Source organism: Antechinus flavipes, chromosome 5 (assembly GCF_016432865.1).
Source record: "Antechinus flavipes isolate AdamAnt ecotype Samford, QLD, Australia chromosome 5, AdamAnt_v2, whole genome shotgun sequence".
Lineage (NCBI taxonomy): Eukaryota > Metazoa > Chordata > Mammalia > Dasyuromorphia > Dasyuridae > Antechinus > Antechinus flavipes.
Window position 1 is genome coordinate 178530213 of NC_067402.1, and position 18951 is coordinate 178549163.

The window sequence follows — 18951 nt, forward strand, 5'->3', positions numbered from 1 at the left end:
TGGAGCTGTTTGCATTGGATATTGTCTTGTTGTCTTAAAAGGCCTGTATTCTTCCCAACTGTAATCCTGATTGCTTTTCTGTTGGTTGATGACATCAGGGTTCTGAATTTCTAAAGTCTCTCTGGGTGTGACCTCAGCTGCTATCATGCCCCACCTGTCCTTTGATTGATACTTTAGAGCTGGGCCCTGCCTCTCATTCCTCTGGGTCAATATACATTTAGAGGCCCAGTGAAAGCCTCGGTTACATTTTGGACATGGGGTTTTGGGTTTTCTCTCACCCTGTCTTCTCATTGTATCTCTGTATCTACATTGGGCTCTTAGATGTCCAATTTTTCCGCACTTAAAACATCGACGAGTTTCTCTAGAATTCCTCTGCCAAGAAAGACCTTGTCTTTCCATGTTCATCATAGTCTGGGCATAATAAGCATTTGGGCCCACTGTGGCACAGAGTCTTATGATCTCTTCTAAAGGAGCTTTTTTGTCTAGCCCCCATATAATTCTCTTGCAAATCTCATTGGCATTTTCCTTAGCCAAATGTCTAGTCATTATTTCTGTTGCTGCATTGTCTCCAATGGTTCTTATTACAGCTGTTTGTAAACGTCCCACAAAATCTGCAAAAGTTTCATTGGGACCTTGCTCTATTTTTGTGAAAGCATTATTTCCATCTTTCTGTCCAGGGAGAGAATTCCAAGCTTTTATTGCAGCCTTAGAAATTTGCTCATAGACTGTTATGGGATAATAAATCTGTTCTGAACTCTCTGCATACTGACCTTCACCAGCTAGTTGGTCAAAAGTGATTTGTACAACAGTTCCTTTTTGCCTATTGCGTTGGGCTTGAATCCTACATAATTCATGAAACTCCGAAAGCCACAATAAATTTTGTCCCGGTTCTAGACAAGTTTTCTTTATGGATTTCCAGTCATTCGGGGTTAGGATTTCATTAGACAAATTATCCAGTAACATCTTCACATAAGATGATGTAGCCCCATAAAGAGTGCAACTCTTTTTCAAATCTTTAATTTTTTCCAAATTAAAAGGAGTGTATTTTCTCTCTTTTTGACCTGAGGAGTTGAGCTCTTCAATCACAGGATATGCATTTATAAAATCAGATATATCTTCTCCTTCATTTTTTGCCTTAATTAATGCTTTTTCTAATCTTGTTAAATTCTGCTTTACAGGAGAAGCTGACTGTGTTTCTGTCTCTCTCCCTCCCCCTTGTTCCACCCATGAAGGGTTAATTGTGGGGGAGGGTCATGAGATGTGGAATCACCTAATTCCTCCTGCTGTGAAGTATCATACTCAGAATTGTAATTAACTCCATTCTCATCTGATTCGTCCTCCTTTTCACCTAGTAAAGTTGGCAATTTTTCCTCCTGTACTTTCCTTTTCATCATTCTATCACTAAAATAACTTCTTATAGCCAATTGTATTACATTATATGTATTAATTATTGAGTTAGGCCCATTTTTATCATAGAATTGACAAAGATCCTCTCCAACCAATTTCCATTCATTTAGATCTAATTCCTTATCAAGAGAGAAACAAGGACATATGTCCTTTACAGTTTGTAAAAGTTCAGTGATTTGCTGTAAACTTATAATTAAACCTTGGCTTTCCATAATTTTGACAATGCTCTCTAAACATTTTCCTTGAACAGAAACAGACTGTTTTCTAAATATCTGTCCCATCTTAGATGAAATTCTACTTTAACTCTTCTAACAAAATTTCTTTGTTGCACTCACCCTAATTTCTGGGTTGAAGTTTTTTCCACTGGATCAGGATCAGAGGCTTTTCCACTTGAATCAGGATCGGAGCTTTTCCACTGAAATCCACTGAGGGGTCTGTTTGTCCCACGTTCAGGGCGCCAAAATGTGGTGAGCTTTTTCTTCTCAAAACACAGCCAGGTGATAAAAGTTCAGATCTTTTATTATTCCAATATAGCCCGGTTAGCTTAGAGGCCTATCTCTCTGCTTGGTTCCAAGAGCTCTCTCCAAATGTCTTTAAATCCAAAGGTCTGGTCCTTCAGCCTCTGCCTCTACTTTCTTCAGCCTCCAGCCAGCTCCAGTCTTCATGCCATTCCGGTGAAAATCCCCCAAAGTGCTCTGTGTCTGTTTCTTTTATACAAGAGGGAGGAATTGTGGGATACGAGAGAGAGGGATTATGGGTTTTCTCCCATAGTGCTCTCTGGCCCAAAGAACTTCAAGGGAGGTGTGAACTCATTGAACTCCAATGAGTAAAGGTGTGGACACAAGCCTTGTATTAATTAGTTCTACTTAGTACCTTGTTTCAGGTTCTGCCCAAAACATCTTCTTGTAAGATTAGATCAACTCTAATTCATTAACAGTTAGTAAGGATTCCAACAAGAATTGAACTATGAAGCTGAACTCCACAAAACTAATGCTTTTGAATTGTGGTGCTGGAGAAGATTTTCGAGTTTCTTGGACAAGAAGGATCTCCAAGAAGGAGATCAAATCAGTTTATACATACAGAAGTTAATGCAGGCTATTCATTGAAAAGTCAAATACTGAAATTGAAGTTTAAATATTTTGGCCCCATAATGAGAAGACAAAACTCGTTCAAAAAGATTCTGGTTTGGGGAAAGTTTGAAGGCAAAAAGAAAAGAGATAGTAGAGGATGAGATAGATAGGTAATACTATGAAAACGGCGATCATAAAGTTAGACAGACTTTGAGAGATATTGGAGGACAAAAAGACCTAATGTACAAAGAATTAGATATGACTAAACAACAAGAAGAAATGACCAGAGTGATCAACAATATAGAGTATGAAACTGAATATGTAAATTCAGAGAGGGAAAAGAGAATAGTTAAGCAAGTATAACTCTGATAGGCTGAGATCTTTGATAATTGTCAAGGTGAGTGACAATAAAAATAGTATCAATGGAAGTGATTATAGGATCTCAAGCAACTTGGAGCTTCAAGAGATCTCAAAGAAAGCTAAACAGACTAAAATCTCTTTTCTGTTCTCTCCTATTCTGCTCACCTCTCACGTAAGATAGGGCATTCATCTCCATCAATAGAGGAAGAATCTAATAACAATGAGCTTTGGGACTAGGATTACATAGAGAATAATTTCCCTAAGAAGTCAATGTCTTTTGTGCATTTCCCATTTTCCAGGGTTTAAGTGCTTATTTTAAATGTATCTAGGTAAAGTTGCTTTAATTACATTTTTAGCCAGTGAAAGCCAAATTGATTGCTATAGCCCCAGCCCTGCCCCAACATATAAATATGCTGAGGCTAATTAAAAGCAGACACTAGGCATTAATCTTTTCCAGCCTCTTGTTGGTACCTTTAGAGATAAATTCCCTTCTCTATTCCTCATTCCTACTTTCTTTTTCAGTCTTCCTTCCTTATTAGATAATTTAGAAAATATTCTAATTTCTCTGGTTCTAGAGTTAATAAGGCAGACTCTCATTGGTATCATAGTAGTCCTTTGTCACAAAGAATATATAAATTTCAGTCATGTGAGGCTCTGGGGCTTCAACTGCAACATTTGATAACTATTTTCTGGTACTCCCTGTGTGCTGCCTACTCTCTATGGGCATGGAATATGCCCATATGCCAAGAGTTTTTTCTAATGGCTGTTTTATTCTTCTCCTTGTGAGTCACAATAAAATTTATTAAAACTACTTACGGGCTCTTCATCTTAACCATAAAAATATAAGGTCTTTCTTAGCTTCAGTTTTCTTAAATTTGTAACAAGAAAGATTGGATATTTAACATCTACTGGTCATCCTGCTATCTAGGGGAGGGGGTGGGGGAAAGGAGGGGGAAATTGGAATAAAAGGTTTGGCAATTGTCAATGCTGTAAAATTGCCCATACATATAACTTGTAAATAAAAAGCTATTAAAAAATGAAGAAGAAAGATTAAACTAGATGATCTCTAAAATTTCTGCTGTCTTATAATATAATTCTTCTAATTTGGAAATTTTGACTTCTATGTTTCAGACACTTACTATATTATTTCTCTCTAAGTTTCATAAACTTTCAAAGTCATTCCTTCTCTGGATTTTTGTAACAACCTACTTATTGGTCTTTGTTCCTACCTAAGGTCACCTCCACAACCACATTGAGTTATTGGAATGTGACTTTTGTGGAGGAATAATGACAAAAAAGTGGTATTTGAGAAATATCCTAGCAGTTTATATAGTATAGATTGTGGAGCAGGGACAACTACAAGCAGAGAAACCATTAAGTAAAAAAATATGGAAATCTATAAAGGAGGTAATTGTGAAGGTGTTGAGAACTGAACAAGAGTAGAGACAGTCAACCTGGTATAGGAGGACACTGTAGAACTGGAACATATGATAATTTTTGGTTATGGAAGGAACAATGAAAGACAGGTAGAAATATGAGGTAACTTCTAGAAAATTTTGGCTAAATTGGTAATTATGAACTGACAAGATGGTACATTGACAGTAATGGAAAGACAGGAAAGAATTGTTTTGAACTCAGTTGTTACCAATTGGCATTGTAAGTACAAATGTTTTGTAAACAATTACAGGCACATTCTAAACAACAGAAAATATAGATTTGAGAATCATCTGTGTGGAGGCATACTTTTCTCATATTCTCCCTCTTAGAAATATTAAGAAAGCATATTTAAAATTATCCTAGTCTAAAGCTTTTATACTTGTCTGAGAGAACAGTCTTGTAAATCTTCTTAAACTTGATCAAGTCTAAAACAATGTCCTGCTCCCCTCTCTCTAGATCAACCCAGGAGGGGCCCTGAATGAATTAAATTGGTGGTTTGGGCAGAGGTAAAAAACTCTTCAGTGATATATGTTCACCAGATGAAGATAATGATCAGAAGTAGGAGGTGTATTTGAGTTCATCTTTAACCATATAAAAAAAAAAGAGTACCTTTAAAAAGAGTGGTCAAAAAGGGTTTGAATGGTTTTAAGAAACTGATTCTGCAGAGTTATGGTGAAAGTCACGATTATTAGATTTGATGAAGACAATTGTTAACTGGATTGCTCTCTAAACTCTGGAATTTTAATCTTGAATGACATACAAATTATGATTTCAAAATGATTTGTTTGGAGAAATGTCTGAGGACATGAGTGAACTTTGTCAATTTGCATAGTCCTCTATTTCTAAGTAGGAAATTGGTTAGCTTTAGGGAAGATTGGAGGGAGAAATCATACATTAAGTAATAAATAATAAAACATTCACTAAACAAGTAAAAGCATTATAATTTTTTTTAACTCAGTGAAACAACACACAATCGAATTTTCAAACTTACCAATATATAAAGGAGAATTTTCGGTTTGGGCAAAATCTTCTATATAGGAAATACCCAAAGGTTTGATAGGAGTTTCACCAATTCCACGTATTATATTTCCTACTAATACATATAGCCACATTGATGATTTGACTTCATTTGTACACTCTGCAAGTCAAAAAGAAAAGGAAGAATCTGTGATAGAATTTTTGATGTTGATTTTAAAAGTGATTACAGGGCTTCTAAATTTTAAATTTTAAAAGATTTATTCTATATGACCACAATACTTCTATTACTAATATCCCAGTAAAAGAAATGGTCATTAGGCAACAGAATCTAGAACTTGGGGAAAAAAACCCTTATAAATCATCTTATCATAAGATGATAGATTTAGAGCTGGAAGGGACCTTAGAGGCTATTTAGTCCAATCATATTATTTTAAAAGTGAGAAAAGAGAGATCTTCTCTATCTTTATTTTTCTTTATCTCTATGACTATGTCAATGTCTTTCTATCTACATCTTTGTCTATGTCTGTGTATATATCAATGTTTATATTTAGACCTAAACAGATATGTCTACACTTAGACCCAAAGATAAATGCATAAGTATCTATTTATAGTATCTATAATATAAAGTATCTTTAATAGATAGATGATATTAAATAAATTTTATTTATATGCATTATGCTAAACATACACATACACAAATATATACATATGCAAATACATATGTATATGTAGTGTAAATAAAAGAGCTAGGTTTCAAGCCCAGATCCTTTTTTTCCTTTTACTCTGTCCACAATAATACTAATTCTGGTATATTTGCTCAGACAGAAAAATGCTTCAGAAGGATGCCAAGGAAAGAAAAAAAAAACTGTCCTGGTCTATTCTCATGAATCACTGAACATTTCTAGGAAACAAGGTATGTGTGTGAGGAAGTAATGAGGGGAAGGAGATAGTCTCCTTCCTTGATGCTATTTATACATCTGCAACAACTAAATGAATGGCTCCATGGCCCATTGGAGAAAAAGCTGATTTTAATTTTCCCATCCCTCCCTCTTTGGTTCTGTGACGCTAACCAAATTGCTTAATCTTTTGTATAAGTTTTAGTTTAGATATGTAAGATATTTTAAGCATTATAGAGGACAATTGAACTACAACTCGATTCACATATTTTCAATTTATACAAAATTGTGGTTTTTGTAGAAAAACTATTAAAATCACAGTAGTAATGTTTTAAATTAATTTTAAAATTATAGTGATAATTTTTAAAAATTATTTCAAAAACTAGATTTATGATTTTCAGTATGGAATGTTTTTCTCTGCCAATGAAAATTATTAATTTCTCTGGAAATTATAATTAAAAAAAAATAGTCACTAGATTTTATTATGGGGATAATGTAATCAGATCCATTTCATGAGAGATCTCCATAACAAATTAATACAATAAAGTAAAACTAATAATACAATGACATCACCTGAAAGTAAATTTAATCATTTTCATTATTCATCATTCCCCCCCAACCTTTTTATTTTTTTAAATCAAAAGAAATCTCTTTGAAAATTACAATCTTAAAGAATGATCCAAAGCAATTCCAGTAAACTTTGGATGGAAAATGCCATCTACATCTAGAAAGAGAATTATGGCACCTGAATGTGGATGGAAGCATACTATTTTCATCTTTTTTTCATTTTTTTTTCTTTCTCATGGTTTTTCTCTTTATTTTTGATTTTTCTTTCCCAATATGACCCATATGGGAATATGTTAAAAATGAATGTACATGTATCACCTATATCAGATTGTTTGTTAAAGTGAAAAATAGGAGAGTAAAGGAGGGAGGAAAAAAATTGGAACTCAAAATCTAGCAAAATAAATATTGAAAGACATTTTTATATGTAATTGGAAAAGATAATATATAATTAAAATAAAATTAAGAAAATAAATGTCTGCCTGATCCTATCAATCTGGGCAGAATGAAATCAGTTTCAGGCTTACTTTGAGAAATCAGATCTGCTTTAAGGTGTATATTCTATTGTAAGGTATGTATATTGATTTCTAGTTCAGGACACAAGTAAAAAACCCTTCACTTTAAAGTGACCCTCAAACTGAGGAATGGCCAAAGAAACGTGTCATGAAGCACTACCAAAATGAAGAAAATCTTGTTGATCTTTGTAGTACAGACCTACCTGTACTTCTAAAGCCAACCTAGAAATTAGTTCAATGAGGAATATGAAGTTGCCTTTGGTAAGGATAGCCTCCTTTAATACCTTTAATGGTATTATCTACCATTGGTGAAGAAGCCATTTGGAAGTTCTTGGCCATTAGAAGCTCTTGCCCCCATGCCATGGAAATGAGGATCAGAATGGCTTCAGTTACTTCAATTTTGACAATTTACCATTATAGCACACTATAGAGGGGCAGAGATCAGCATTCATGATAATTGGAGTTGGTAGTTTACTGGAGGAACTGACTGAACTAGACAATGATTATCAAAAGAACAGCAAGAAGAAAAAAAGGAGAAAAGTCACAAGGTGAAATAGGATTACCCTATAACTTCCTGATTCTTTCCTGTTGAAACAGAAAAGAAATATAATTCAATTCCCTTGAATCTTTCAATCTTTGTCTCTTAAATAACTCATCTGTCTCTATAACAACTTGAATTGAATCAGAAGTGGTCATGACTGTCTAAACTTCTAAAAATTCTTTACTCCTTATCCTAAACATATCTTGATCTTCATATTTAGAATAAGTTTAGAGATTAGACAAGAATTGCTTTTCTTCATTCATCATTAAGATGTTAACTGTTAAGATATCTTCAATGATTTTTTACAGAAATTTCATTACTATATTATTTCTCTCTAAGTTTCATAATTTCATTACAGAGGCAATTAATTTAGGAAGAAACTGCCTCCACCAAAGCATATAAGCAACCACTCTGCAATTATTATAAATCTTAGATTGTAAGCAATCTGTTACCTGAAGGCACTGACTTAAATGTTGTTTTTGTATTAGAGATTGTATAATAATTGTATAATTATTGTATTATATTGTATAATTGTATAATAATTGTATCAGAGATGAGACTTGAAACCAGGACTGCCTCTCTATTATATTGTGTTTCTCCTACAAATTCACCTCATTCACCAAACTACACATTTTAATTCAAGACATATTATCTCATTCAAAGGGCCCAGAGTACTAGCAAATTTCAAAGGCACAGAAAATGGGGCACAAGAGAAATAGGCCACCTGATGGATCTTCTGTTGGTGTGATAATCTGAGTTTCCTTTCTTATGCACAGGAAATTACTTGAAGAGTTAGATGTCTTTGAAACTGTAGTCTCATATTCATATCTATTTGAAAAGAAAATATTTTAAAGATGCTAATAAAGGCAATATGAACATTGGCCAGATTATTAACTTTGTCATGACTAGATACACTTGGTAGATCTTACCCAAATCCAGTAAGGTACAATAAATAAAGTTTTCCACATTGCTTATCATCATAATAATAAGGTATAATTGATGGAAACCTTTTTCTTAATGTAAATTTACAACTACCCTTTCCAGTTAACTCTTGGTACACAAGTTTCTGGATTACAGCTTTGTGTATTATCCATAGCATATTTTCAATGCCTTACTGACTTTATGGTATCATCTAATATACTTTTATATCATTTTACTAATGATTATCTAATATTTTAATAATAATAAAATGATTTAGGTAGAGCTAACAAGAAACTTAAATCTACCAGAAAGAAAAAAAAATGATGTCTTCATGTAGACAACATAACACTATATTCTAAAGGTCCTGGAAAAAGAACTACCTATTTTCATTTAATTCTGGAAAAGCATTGAATTAAAAAATACTTTTAATCCCATAATAGAAAATGAGTTTAAGCATTGTTCTACAAATGAGAAAATTATGTAACCCTGAAAGCTGAAGTGAAAGAGCAAGGCCATTTTGCAAGGTAGTGAAAAAGAAGTAATTCTTTCTAAGTCTCTTTCCAGTAGTTTTTTCTACTATTAAAAAAACTGTTTCTGCACAAATAAATCACAAACTTCATTTATTAAAAGTGAAAAATATATCGAGTCATCAGGATATTGAAATACTTACGGATCCATTAAGAAATGAGGTAATGACTGCAAAAAACATCCGATGCCCATAGTCATGCACCCCATAGCAATCAACATAGGTCTATGCATTTTTGTTCCAAAGTAACTCACAAATACTATCAGCAAAAGATTCCCTAGGAAAAAGAACATGTGTTTCCATTTCTAAAGACAAAATGTGATTTAAAATCAGAGACTCAGAGAATATCTTTTGAAAATGCAGGAATCTACCAAAGAACTAGAGATCACTATTGACCACAAAATAGAAAATTTTGATTATATCAAATTGAAAAGTTTTTGTACAAACAAAATAAATGCAGACAAGATTAGAAGGGAAACAATAAACTGGGAAAACATTTTTACAATCAAAAGTTCTGATAAAGGCCTCATTTCCAAAATATATAGAGAATTGACTCTAATCTATAAGAAATCAAACCATTCTCCAATTGATAAATGGTCAAAGGATAGGAACAGATAATTCTCAGATGAAGAAATTGAAACTATTTATAGACATATGAAAATATGCTCCAAATCATTATTAATCAGAAAAATGCAAATTAAGACAACTCTGAGATACCACTACACACCTGTCAGATTGGCTAGAATGACAGGGAAAGATAATGGGGAATGTTGGAGGGGATGTGGGAAAACAGGGACACTGATACATTGTTGGTGGAATTGTGAACACATCCAGCCATTCTGGAGAGCAATTTGGAACGATGTTCAAAAAGTTATCAAACTGTGCATACCCTTTGATCCAGCAGTGTTTCTACTGGGCTTATACCCCAAAGAGATACTAAAGAAAGGAAAGGGATCTGTATGTGCCAAAATGTTTGTGGCAGCCCTGTTTGTAGTGGCTAGAAGCTGGAAAATGAAAGGATGCCCATCAATTGGAGAATGGTTGAGTAAATTGTGGTATATGAACGTTATGGAATATTATTGTTCTGTAAGGAATGACCAGCAGAATGAATACAGAGAGGACTGGCGAGACTTACATGAACTGAAGCTAAGTGAAAGGAGCAGAACCAGGAGATCATTATATACCTCAATAACGATACTGTGTGAGGATGTATTCTGATGGAAGTGGATCTCTTCGATAAAAAGAGAGCTTTAATTGATCAAAGATGGACAGAAGCAGCTACACCCAAAGAAAGAACACTGGGAAATGAATATAAACTGCTTGCATTTTTGTTTTTCTTCCCGGGTTATATATACCTTCTGAATTCAATTCTCCCTGTGCAACAAGAAAACTGTTCGGTTCTGCACACATATATTGTATCTAGGATATACTGTAACCTATTCAACATGTAAAGGACTGCTTGCCATCTGGGGGAGGAGGTGGAGGGAGGGAGGGGAAAAATCGGAACAGAAGCGAATGCAAGGGATAATGCTGTAAAAAATTACCCTGCTATGAGTTCTATCAATAAAAAGTTATTTTTAAAAAAAGAAAAAAAAAGAAAATGCAGGAATCTGAAGAAAAACAATATCTTTGGAAAGTCTAAATACTCTGAAATAATAGTGATTTATCAGTAAGCAAGAATTGATTAGGCTATTATTGTATGCTAGCCACTGTACTAAGGACTGAGAAATGGAAGGCAAAAACTGTCCCTTCAATTTGAATTGTGAAGATGACAGAGAACAGTGCCTGGTGCATAATATATTTATTGATTGATTGATGTAAATATCCAGGTTCATGGAAGATACAATACACCAAGGAGATGGGAAGTAATCTGATAGTAAGGGCCTTAGTAACTGGGGCAACTTGGAAATGTATCCTGTAGAAAATGGGATTAGTGGACCTGGTTTTTAGTCTAGCTTCTGTAATTTACTAAACGAATGACATCAGACAAATAGTTTTATTTCACCTGAGCAATTCTCTTTCTCTTGTATTTTGTGAAAGTAAAGGCAAAAACAAAAACAAACAAACAAACAAAAAAACCCTTCCCAACTACTTCACTGAATTATTGTAAGGGCTGGATATAATACAATTTGATTATTAAATGCTTTGTAGAAGTTTTTGCAAATTTTAAAACAGGAAATAAAATTGTAAAGATTTTTTAATACTGGGTCACTCTCTAATAAGAGAATTCTTTGTCATTAGAACTCCTAGATCATAAACTATTTTATTCTGGGTCCTCCAGACTGTAGTGTTTATTTGATAACAACTTCCTTCCCCCACAATATATTTATTATATTCATTGTTAAGGGTAGTTGGATAGCAGAGTAGATAGAGCTACAAATCTGGCCTCGGACACTTACTAGTTGTGTTTTCTTGTGCAAATCATTTAATCTCTGTCTGCCTCAGTTTCCTCAATTGAAAAATGGGTAATATCACCTACCTCTCAATGTTTAAGAGGCTCAAATAAGGCAACATTTGTACAATGCCTGGCACATAATAGGTACTTAGTAAAAGCATATTTTCTTCTCCACTTAAGCAGTGGTAGGCTAATCTTTCTCTCAACTGAAGATGTCAGCGCAGCCTGAGAAATTGTAAAATTTGAAAAAGACATTTTAAAAATTTCATGAGCACATAGGGATAAGCTTATTGAGAATAGGAACTATGACTTTTTCATGTTTGTATACTCCACAGTTCCTAGCATGGATCTTCATCCTAACATTAACTAATGTATACTTAGTGAATAAATGAACAAAGATATGAATGAATAACTAAAGGCATCCAAAGTGGAATGGGGCTGCTTCAAAAAAAAAAAAAGAATTCTTCAAAAAAATTAGATATTCTAGTGAAGATAAACTTATGGCTTACTAAGAATCTAGCATCAGACAATCTGAGCTTCAAGGAGCCTCTGAAATCCAAGTGCCAGTCTCATCTACATTTGAATAAGAAGCAACACAAAAATCTACCCAACACATAATTATTGATCATCTGTATAAGAACCCCAAATGATAAAAAGCTATTACATCCTGAAGTAGCGCATTCTACTTTTACATATGGTAATTGTTGGGATTCTTTTTTCCATATTAAATCTAAATATAGTTTTCTTTCCCCAACTTCATACTCCTGATTATACCATGAAGAATGGGAGGGAGACAGCATGGCATATTAGAAGGGAAATGAATTTTAGAGAAAATTAGAAAAACAATTTTCTAATATTTTTAAAGTTATAATCTAATCAAATTATAAAAGATAGGAAGATGAATCATATCAGATCATATCAGATAATGAGGAGCAACATGATATGGTGACTAGAAGAGCAATTTAAGTGCCAGCAAAAATTGGGTTCAAGTTCTATCTCGATTACATATTGGTTGCAAGAACCCTGGGCAATTTACTTAAATTTTTAGTATCCAAGGTAATTGCTGGGTAATCATGACATTCTTTTATATATATTTAATCTCTTTTTTTAAATCACTATTTGCCATCTACATTTAATTAGTCAAGTTGACTAAACCTCCTCAATATGTGCTAGCCCAACCAACTACTATCCCATCTTTATCCTCATTACTGATAAACTTCTCAAAAAAGTTGTCTATGCTCAGTACTACTACTTCACTATCCTTTCTCTCTTTAGCTCTTCCAATATGACTTCTGTCTCCAACGTTCTACTGAAATTGATCTTTTCTAAGGTCACGCATTATCTCTTCATGACCGATTGTAAGTCCAGTCTTTACCTTCTCTGTAGTTTTTTTTTTTTTTAACACTGATGAATGATTAATTAACTTTTTGTGTTAATTCCCTACTCCAATGAAATCATAGATTTGAATGTTCTACTCCCTTAAAATAAAAAAAAGAAATTATTATATTTAAATGTAGTCTACACTATTCAGTGTAGACAGTTGATATATTGTGGGGAAAGGAACCTAAACTTCTGATTTCACTATGATAGGGAACCTCCCATAAGAACATTCCTTCTATTTGAACTTGCATTGCAATTTATAATCTCAGAAAGTTACCTGGTCATTGAGTGATTGTGACTTATCTAGGATCAACTAACTAATATGTACTGAATGCAATATTTGCATGAAGATTTTCTTGCCTCTGTTTTCAACTCTCTAGTCACTTTGCCAAGGTTACCCTTCATACTTAATTATATGCCAACAAAGCTTGGGATTTAAAATAAATGGATAAATATGCCTCAAAATCTAAAATTCTCAGATTAGCAGAATAGAAAATAGCGATCTTAAGCAATTTTTTTTTTTTTTTTGCAAATTTTGATACTACTGGGGCAGCATGACCATGGTAGAACCAAGATAGATCAACTGGCATATGCAGTACTTTTAAGAATACTTTGTTTTGAAATAAATTCCCAATATAATTAGAGAGAGCATTTACCTTAAACTTACCTTCCCAAGCAGATCTTGAAGACAGGCATAAGACAAAGATTTAAAGATATTTTATGTCCACTGTAAATAAATAATAATTAACATTGTAAACACAAACAATTACCTATTTCAAAACTTCCACTAATAAGTCCAACCAGAGTTGTTGAGAGATTAAATTGCCTTTCCAGTTGTGTAAGGATGGAATTTAGAAAAGATCCAGACAATGTTTTGGAGATATAAGCACATATCAATGCCAATAGAAACATCTGAGAAAAAATAAGGGGAAATAAATATTATTTTCATATAAATGATAACAATTTTTTTTTAAAAATGTATTGGATTTTTATAATTTAATTATAAATAAAGTTGATTTCCTTAGAATGAATGAATGCTATTTCCTCATTAAGCCAAATTTGAATTCAGAAAGTTGAGTCTTCCTAACTTCAGGCCTGGCACTCTATCCCCTGTGCCATCCAGCTGCCCACAAGTAATAATAATAATAAATACCATTTGTACAACATTTATTATGTGCCAGTCACCGTACTAAGGGATTTATAAATATTATTTTATATGATCCTCACAACAACTCTGGGTAATAGGTGTTACTTATCTGCATTTTATAGCTGAGAAAACTGAAGAAAACAGAATTTAAGCAACTTGTATAGGGTTACCCAGTTATCAAGTGTCTGACATGGGATTTTAATTCAGGTTTTCCTGACCTTAGGTACACTTTTTTCCTCTCCATGTAACAATCACTGTTTAAGGAGGAGAAAACTCATTGTTTCATATAGTTGCCATAATAGACTATTGATCATATTTAATAAACAATACTTTAATTCTATCTCATATCTAACAACCACTTCCAGAAGCATTTTTGATCTCTGTATCAGGATAGCATTTTTTAAAAAGCATAGGTTGACTAAATGGGGCTCTGTCAATTTTCTAGTCAAATGCAAATTCATCCAAAGAAATTACATGATCCTGCATTGCCTTTGAAACTTGAATCATGCAAGCAAGCAAACTAGGTATGTTGGCCCACAGTTTATATTTACATTTAAATAAATCTGTAAAACTAAGAATGTAGGTACTCTTTCTTCTGACTCAAATCACACCCCATCCATGACTTGTGGCTCTTGTTCATGTGTCAAAAGTTTTCATTGTCTAAATTATTTGGAAAATTTGGTTGCACACTACTTACAGTACCACCAACTCATACAGATTTTTCCAAATGTTATTATTGACATATGCCCAGTGGAAAAAATATATATATACATATATACAAACATATACATATTATACATATACATATGAACTGTTCCTGTATTTCATGTCATGAAAAGTCCCTGGAAACACATTAAGTTTAAAACTGTTCTTAGTATTTTGACTTTATATTCTCAATTAGCTGAGTAGAGATAACCTGATATTTTAAAACAGATAATGATTTATCTTCTTTGCTCCAGATTAAAATCTTTTATTTGCATTAGTGACCAAAACAGATATTTTGGCATGAAATCAATGGTGTAAGATTGAATTTGAGATCACTTTCAATAAATAGATTTTCTTGGAGATTTAGCAAAACAAAAACCAAAGTGTTTTAAAAGACATTTTAGGAGTATATTGGTATATATATGTGTGTGTGTATATATATATATATATATATATATATATATATATATATATATATATATATATTTATATGTATATACATATACATATATATTATCTATATATCTAATCATAGGTCTATAGTATATAGATATATAAATCTTCACATGCAAAACAGTGATAAGAAAAACACTCCAGTTTTGATGTAGTTGTTATCTAAATATTCATCTTAATTCTCCATTTCTCTTTGTTATGTATAGACTTCAGAAAAAGCATATTGATAATAGTGTCTAGGTAGAAATCATTTCTATTTAATGGCTGAGAAGAATTCAGAAAAATACCTGGGTAATACCAATAAAAAGAAAAGACAGTTTAATTTGGATGTGGTTAGGAACAGGAGGAAAAGTGTCTGCAAAGTCAAATACTGAGGGCTGCCATGGAAACAAAAACATAATGAGAATAGACATTTTGATGATAAAATTAGCATACTGGCAAATCTGGATAAAGCACTTGTACTAAAATATTGTGAAGAATTATAATTATATGAACAATATGCTACTATTCCACTTTGCCACCCTTTAAAAACAAAACAAACAGAAAAAACAAAAAACAAACCAAAACCCTACACTGGATCAAAATGTGAACCTGATAGTTTAAAGTGCAACATTTTTAAAATGAGATCATAGAATCCAATATTTTCTATAGAATAATGCTTCTCCCATGAAATTTACTTCTAAACTAAATAAAAATCCCCATACCTTTTGAATGGTTTCCTAGTCCAACTTTTTTTGATAAAAATCTTTGTAATAGTAGTGCCACACAGAGGCACCTAAATTTACAAAGTAATGTCTTGTTCCTTTGAAATAACCAGTGACTATATAATTTGTAATTTCTATTAGATAAACCAACCAAATAAAAATAATTTCACAGGTACTCTTCAAATTGCTACATATATGCTCAGATATAATTTAATAGATTCCATACCTTTATCTTGGAAATACATTTTAATTGGTGTGTTGCAATCTGTTTATCAGTTTCTCTCATGTTCTTCCAGGTACACCTGAATGTTTATTTCTTGACCGTCTTTACATTGACCTTTTTAAAAACAACAAAAAATAAAGTGATGTTCAAAGGCATAATTTACTCTAGGAATTCTTAGAGGTTGTCCTATTTGATCTAAATCATTTGAATACACTGCAAAAAATACAGTGGTGTTAATGAGATTCTAGATAATGACATTACTAGGGAAGACATCAATATAAACTTTTCTATTGAAAAATGGCCAAGTTAAAGGCAATGTTGATTACTTGTTAATGATAATAAGAATGTTAAATAACTTGCCAGAACCCAATAATGAAAAAAAGAAAACTCCCCCACAACAAACCTCCTCCCACCCCCAAAATAAACCCCAAATCCCAAACTTGAAAATTATAGAACCTTATCTAAAGGAAGCTCTTGATATCTTCAGCCAAAACCAAATGGAATTGAATGTGAACTTTATGAACAAAGATTTGAAAACAACTGAGCAACCAAAAACTTAACATCCAGTTCTTAGGAAGTTAAATATTAACTGTTTTTGCTGAAAGCTCTTTCACTAATCTTAGTAAGCCTTAACAATCTCTATTTGGATAATATCCAAATTCAAGTTTTTTGAGTTCCAGGCTTCTTTAGAATCTGAGGAGGGAAAATGAATTCTGGGAAACTTCTGATGCAAGGAAACAATGGAAATGGAATGTTAATAATCAGACTAGGCTGAGTAAAACCGTTAAGTAATGTTTAGATCCAAGAAAAAACTTTCAAATTGCAAGTCAGGAGAAATGGATTATGGGAAGGTCAAATTATACTGGTGAAGAATAATGGGACAAAAAAGAGGAAAAGTGGAAGGAAAAGGGAAGGAACCAGATCTTTCTGAAAAAAAAAATAGTCCAAAGGGACATACCTACCTTCAAGAGACTTACATCATCCATATCATGTTTGCTCTGAGATATCTTTTGGATCTATATCTATATTTGTTTATCCTGCATTGTAGCTTAGCCTTGAAAGAGTCAGCTCATGAAAATATATGTATAAGTTTGTGTATACTTCAGTGAAAATCGTAGCAGTGTTCAGTTCAACTCTTCAAAGTCTTTGCCTATGAATCTAGGGCAGTGGAATGGACCAAAGCCAACGTTTTTCACTTTGACAATATTTCTTTGAGTAGGGTCTTTCAAAGTAGCCAACAGAACACAGTTTTATTTTATTTAAATGCACTGAGTGTAGCCTATTAAAAGTGTGATTCTGAAGGGCTTTAGTATAATCAACCTTCTTTGAATTTGATAACTGCCCAATTCCGGTCCTTACATGAATGAAGTTTAGTTAATTTTCTAAATACTTACTGATTCCTTCCTTGTTTCAGTTGTTCAATTAACACTTATAAGGCATTTTTTGGGTTCTGGGGTGCTATAAAAATAAACAAGACATATTCCTCTTCTGCAAAGAGTTTAAAATCTTGTAAAGAAAGACAATAATTATAACTTAATGTAAAATCATAGAGGAATAAAAGAATCATTTAAATGTTGTAATGTGTATCCAGAGCATGTTCAGACCCCATAAGCTAAGAGGGAGTTTTAATGTAGATGATTATGTTAACATGATTATATGTTAAAGGATTATATAACCTTTATTATATAGGTTTTATATATATATATAAAACCTTTATTATATAAGGTCTTTGTCCCTATGAGGTCAGGTTTATTTCAATTGCCTTCCCTCAGTCCCAAATACAGTACACCCATGTTCAGAGCATCCATAAAATTCAAGATATCTAATTGTTTTTCTTGTCCTCTGCCTTCCTTATTGTCACTCTTTTTCAAGTGCCCCTAGAATTCTGGCTATTTTCCTGGGCAGATTTTGGCTAAAGATAGAAAATTGCTTCAGAATCTTTTTGGTGTTTTTGATTGTAATTTTTTCTTAGTGCCATATTTTGTGTGTGTGTGTGTGTGTGTGTGTGTGTGTGTGGTGTGGTGTGTGTATGTATATGTGTACAGATACACATATATACTCACATATAGATATACATATATTTATTAGGTTGCATACAAGAGTAAGGCTGTTTTATGACCTGAAGATACTGAGACAAATTAGTTTAAATGAGTTGGAAACACATAAGAATTACAAAGGAAATTCTATAGTTTTGCATTGTGGCTAGAGTGCTGTCATTAAAAACTAGGTTTAAAGAATACCTCTCACAAATTACTTATTATATGATCTCGGTTAAGTAATTTGCCTATACCTGCTTTATATATCTCTTTTAAGACTACAAGGTATAGATGTGACAGTATGTAATTGTAAAGGACTGAAACTCTTGAGTTTATGCACTGAGGTTGGACAACTGAGCACTTAAGCACAAACTACCAATTGGACAATACTCTATTAGCATATGTTTGGAAAATGGTCCTTCCCACTATTCTGTGCTGGCTCGATAATTGGTGTATACAGAAAATTGTAGGAGGGACTAGGGGGTGGAGTAAATCTAGCCAGAGTCACTTCTGGGTGGGAGATGAAGAAGGAAGGTCGTGGAGATTCTGAGTAGGATTCACTCCTGTCTCTAAAGACCAAGAAGAAAGACCAAGGATTTTTGCTTATCCTGACTCCGGCTGATTCTAAAGTATCCAGGGTGCTAATGTGGTCATCACATGTAATGACAGGAGTTTCCCCATACCAATGAAATT

At 33.0% G+C, this 18951-nt stretch overlaps 1 protein-coding gene across 4 annotated transcripts in view; it reads right to left on the reverse strand.

Annotated features, from left to right (window-relative positions):
- SLCO1A2 (solute carrier organic anion transporter family member 1A2) overlaps positions 1–16777 on the reverse strand; it is a 59900-nt gene extending 43123 nt beyond the window's left edge. For all 4 annotated transcript variants that reach the window (XM_052000598.1, XM_052000597.1, XM_052000596.1 and 1 more), the window contains exons 1-6: positions 16679–16777; positions 16226–16336; positions 13761–13902; positions 9360–9492; positions 8493–8596; positions 5266–5412 (exon numbers count right to left, since the gene is read on the reverse strand). In XM_052000598.1, the coding sequence (XP_051856558.1) occupies positions 5266–5412; positions 8493–8596; positions 9360–9492; positions 13761–13902; positions 16226–16285 (586 nt within the window). In that variant the 5' untranslated portion in view covers positions 16286–16336; positions 16679–16777. The remainder of the gene's footprint in view (positions 1–5265; positions 5413–8492; positions 8597–9359; positions 9493–13760; positions 13903–16225; positions 16337–16678) is intronic.
- Positions 16778–18951: the final 2174 nt, after the last annotated feature.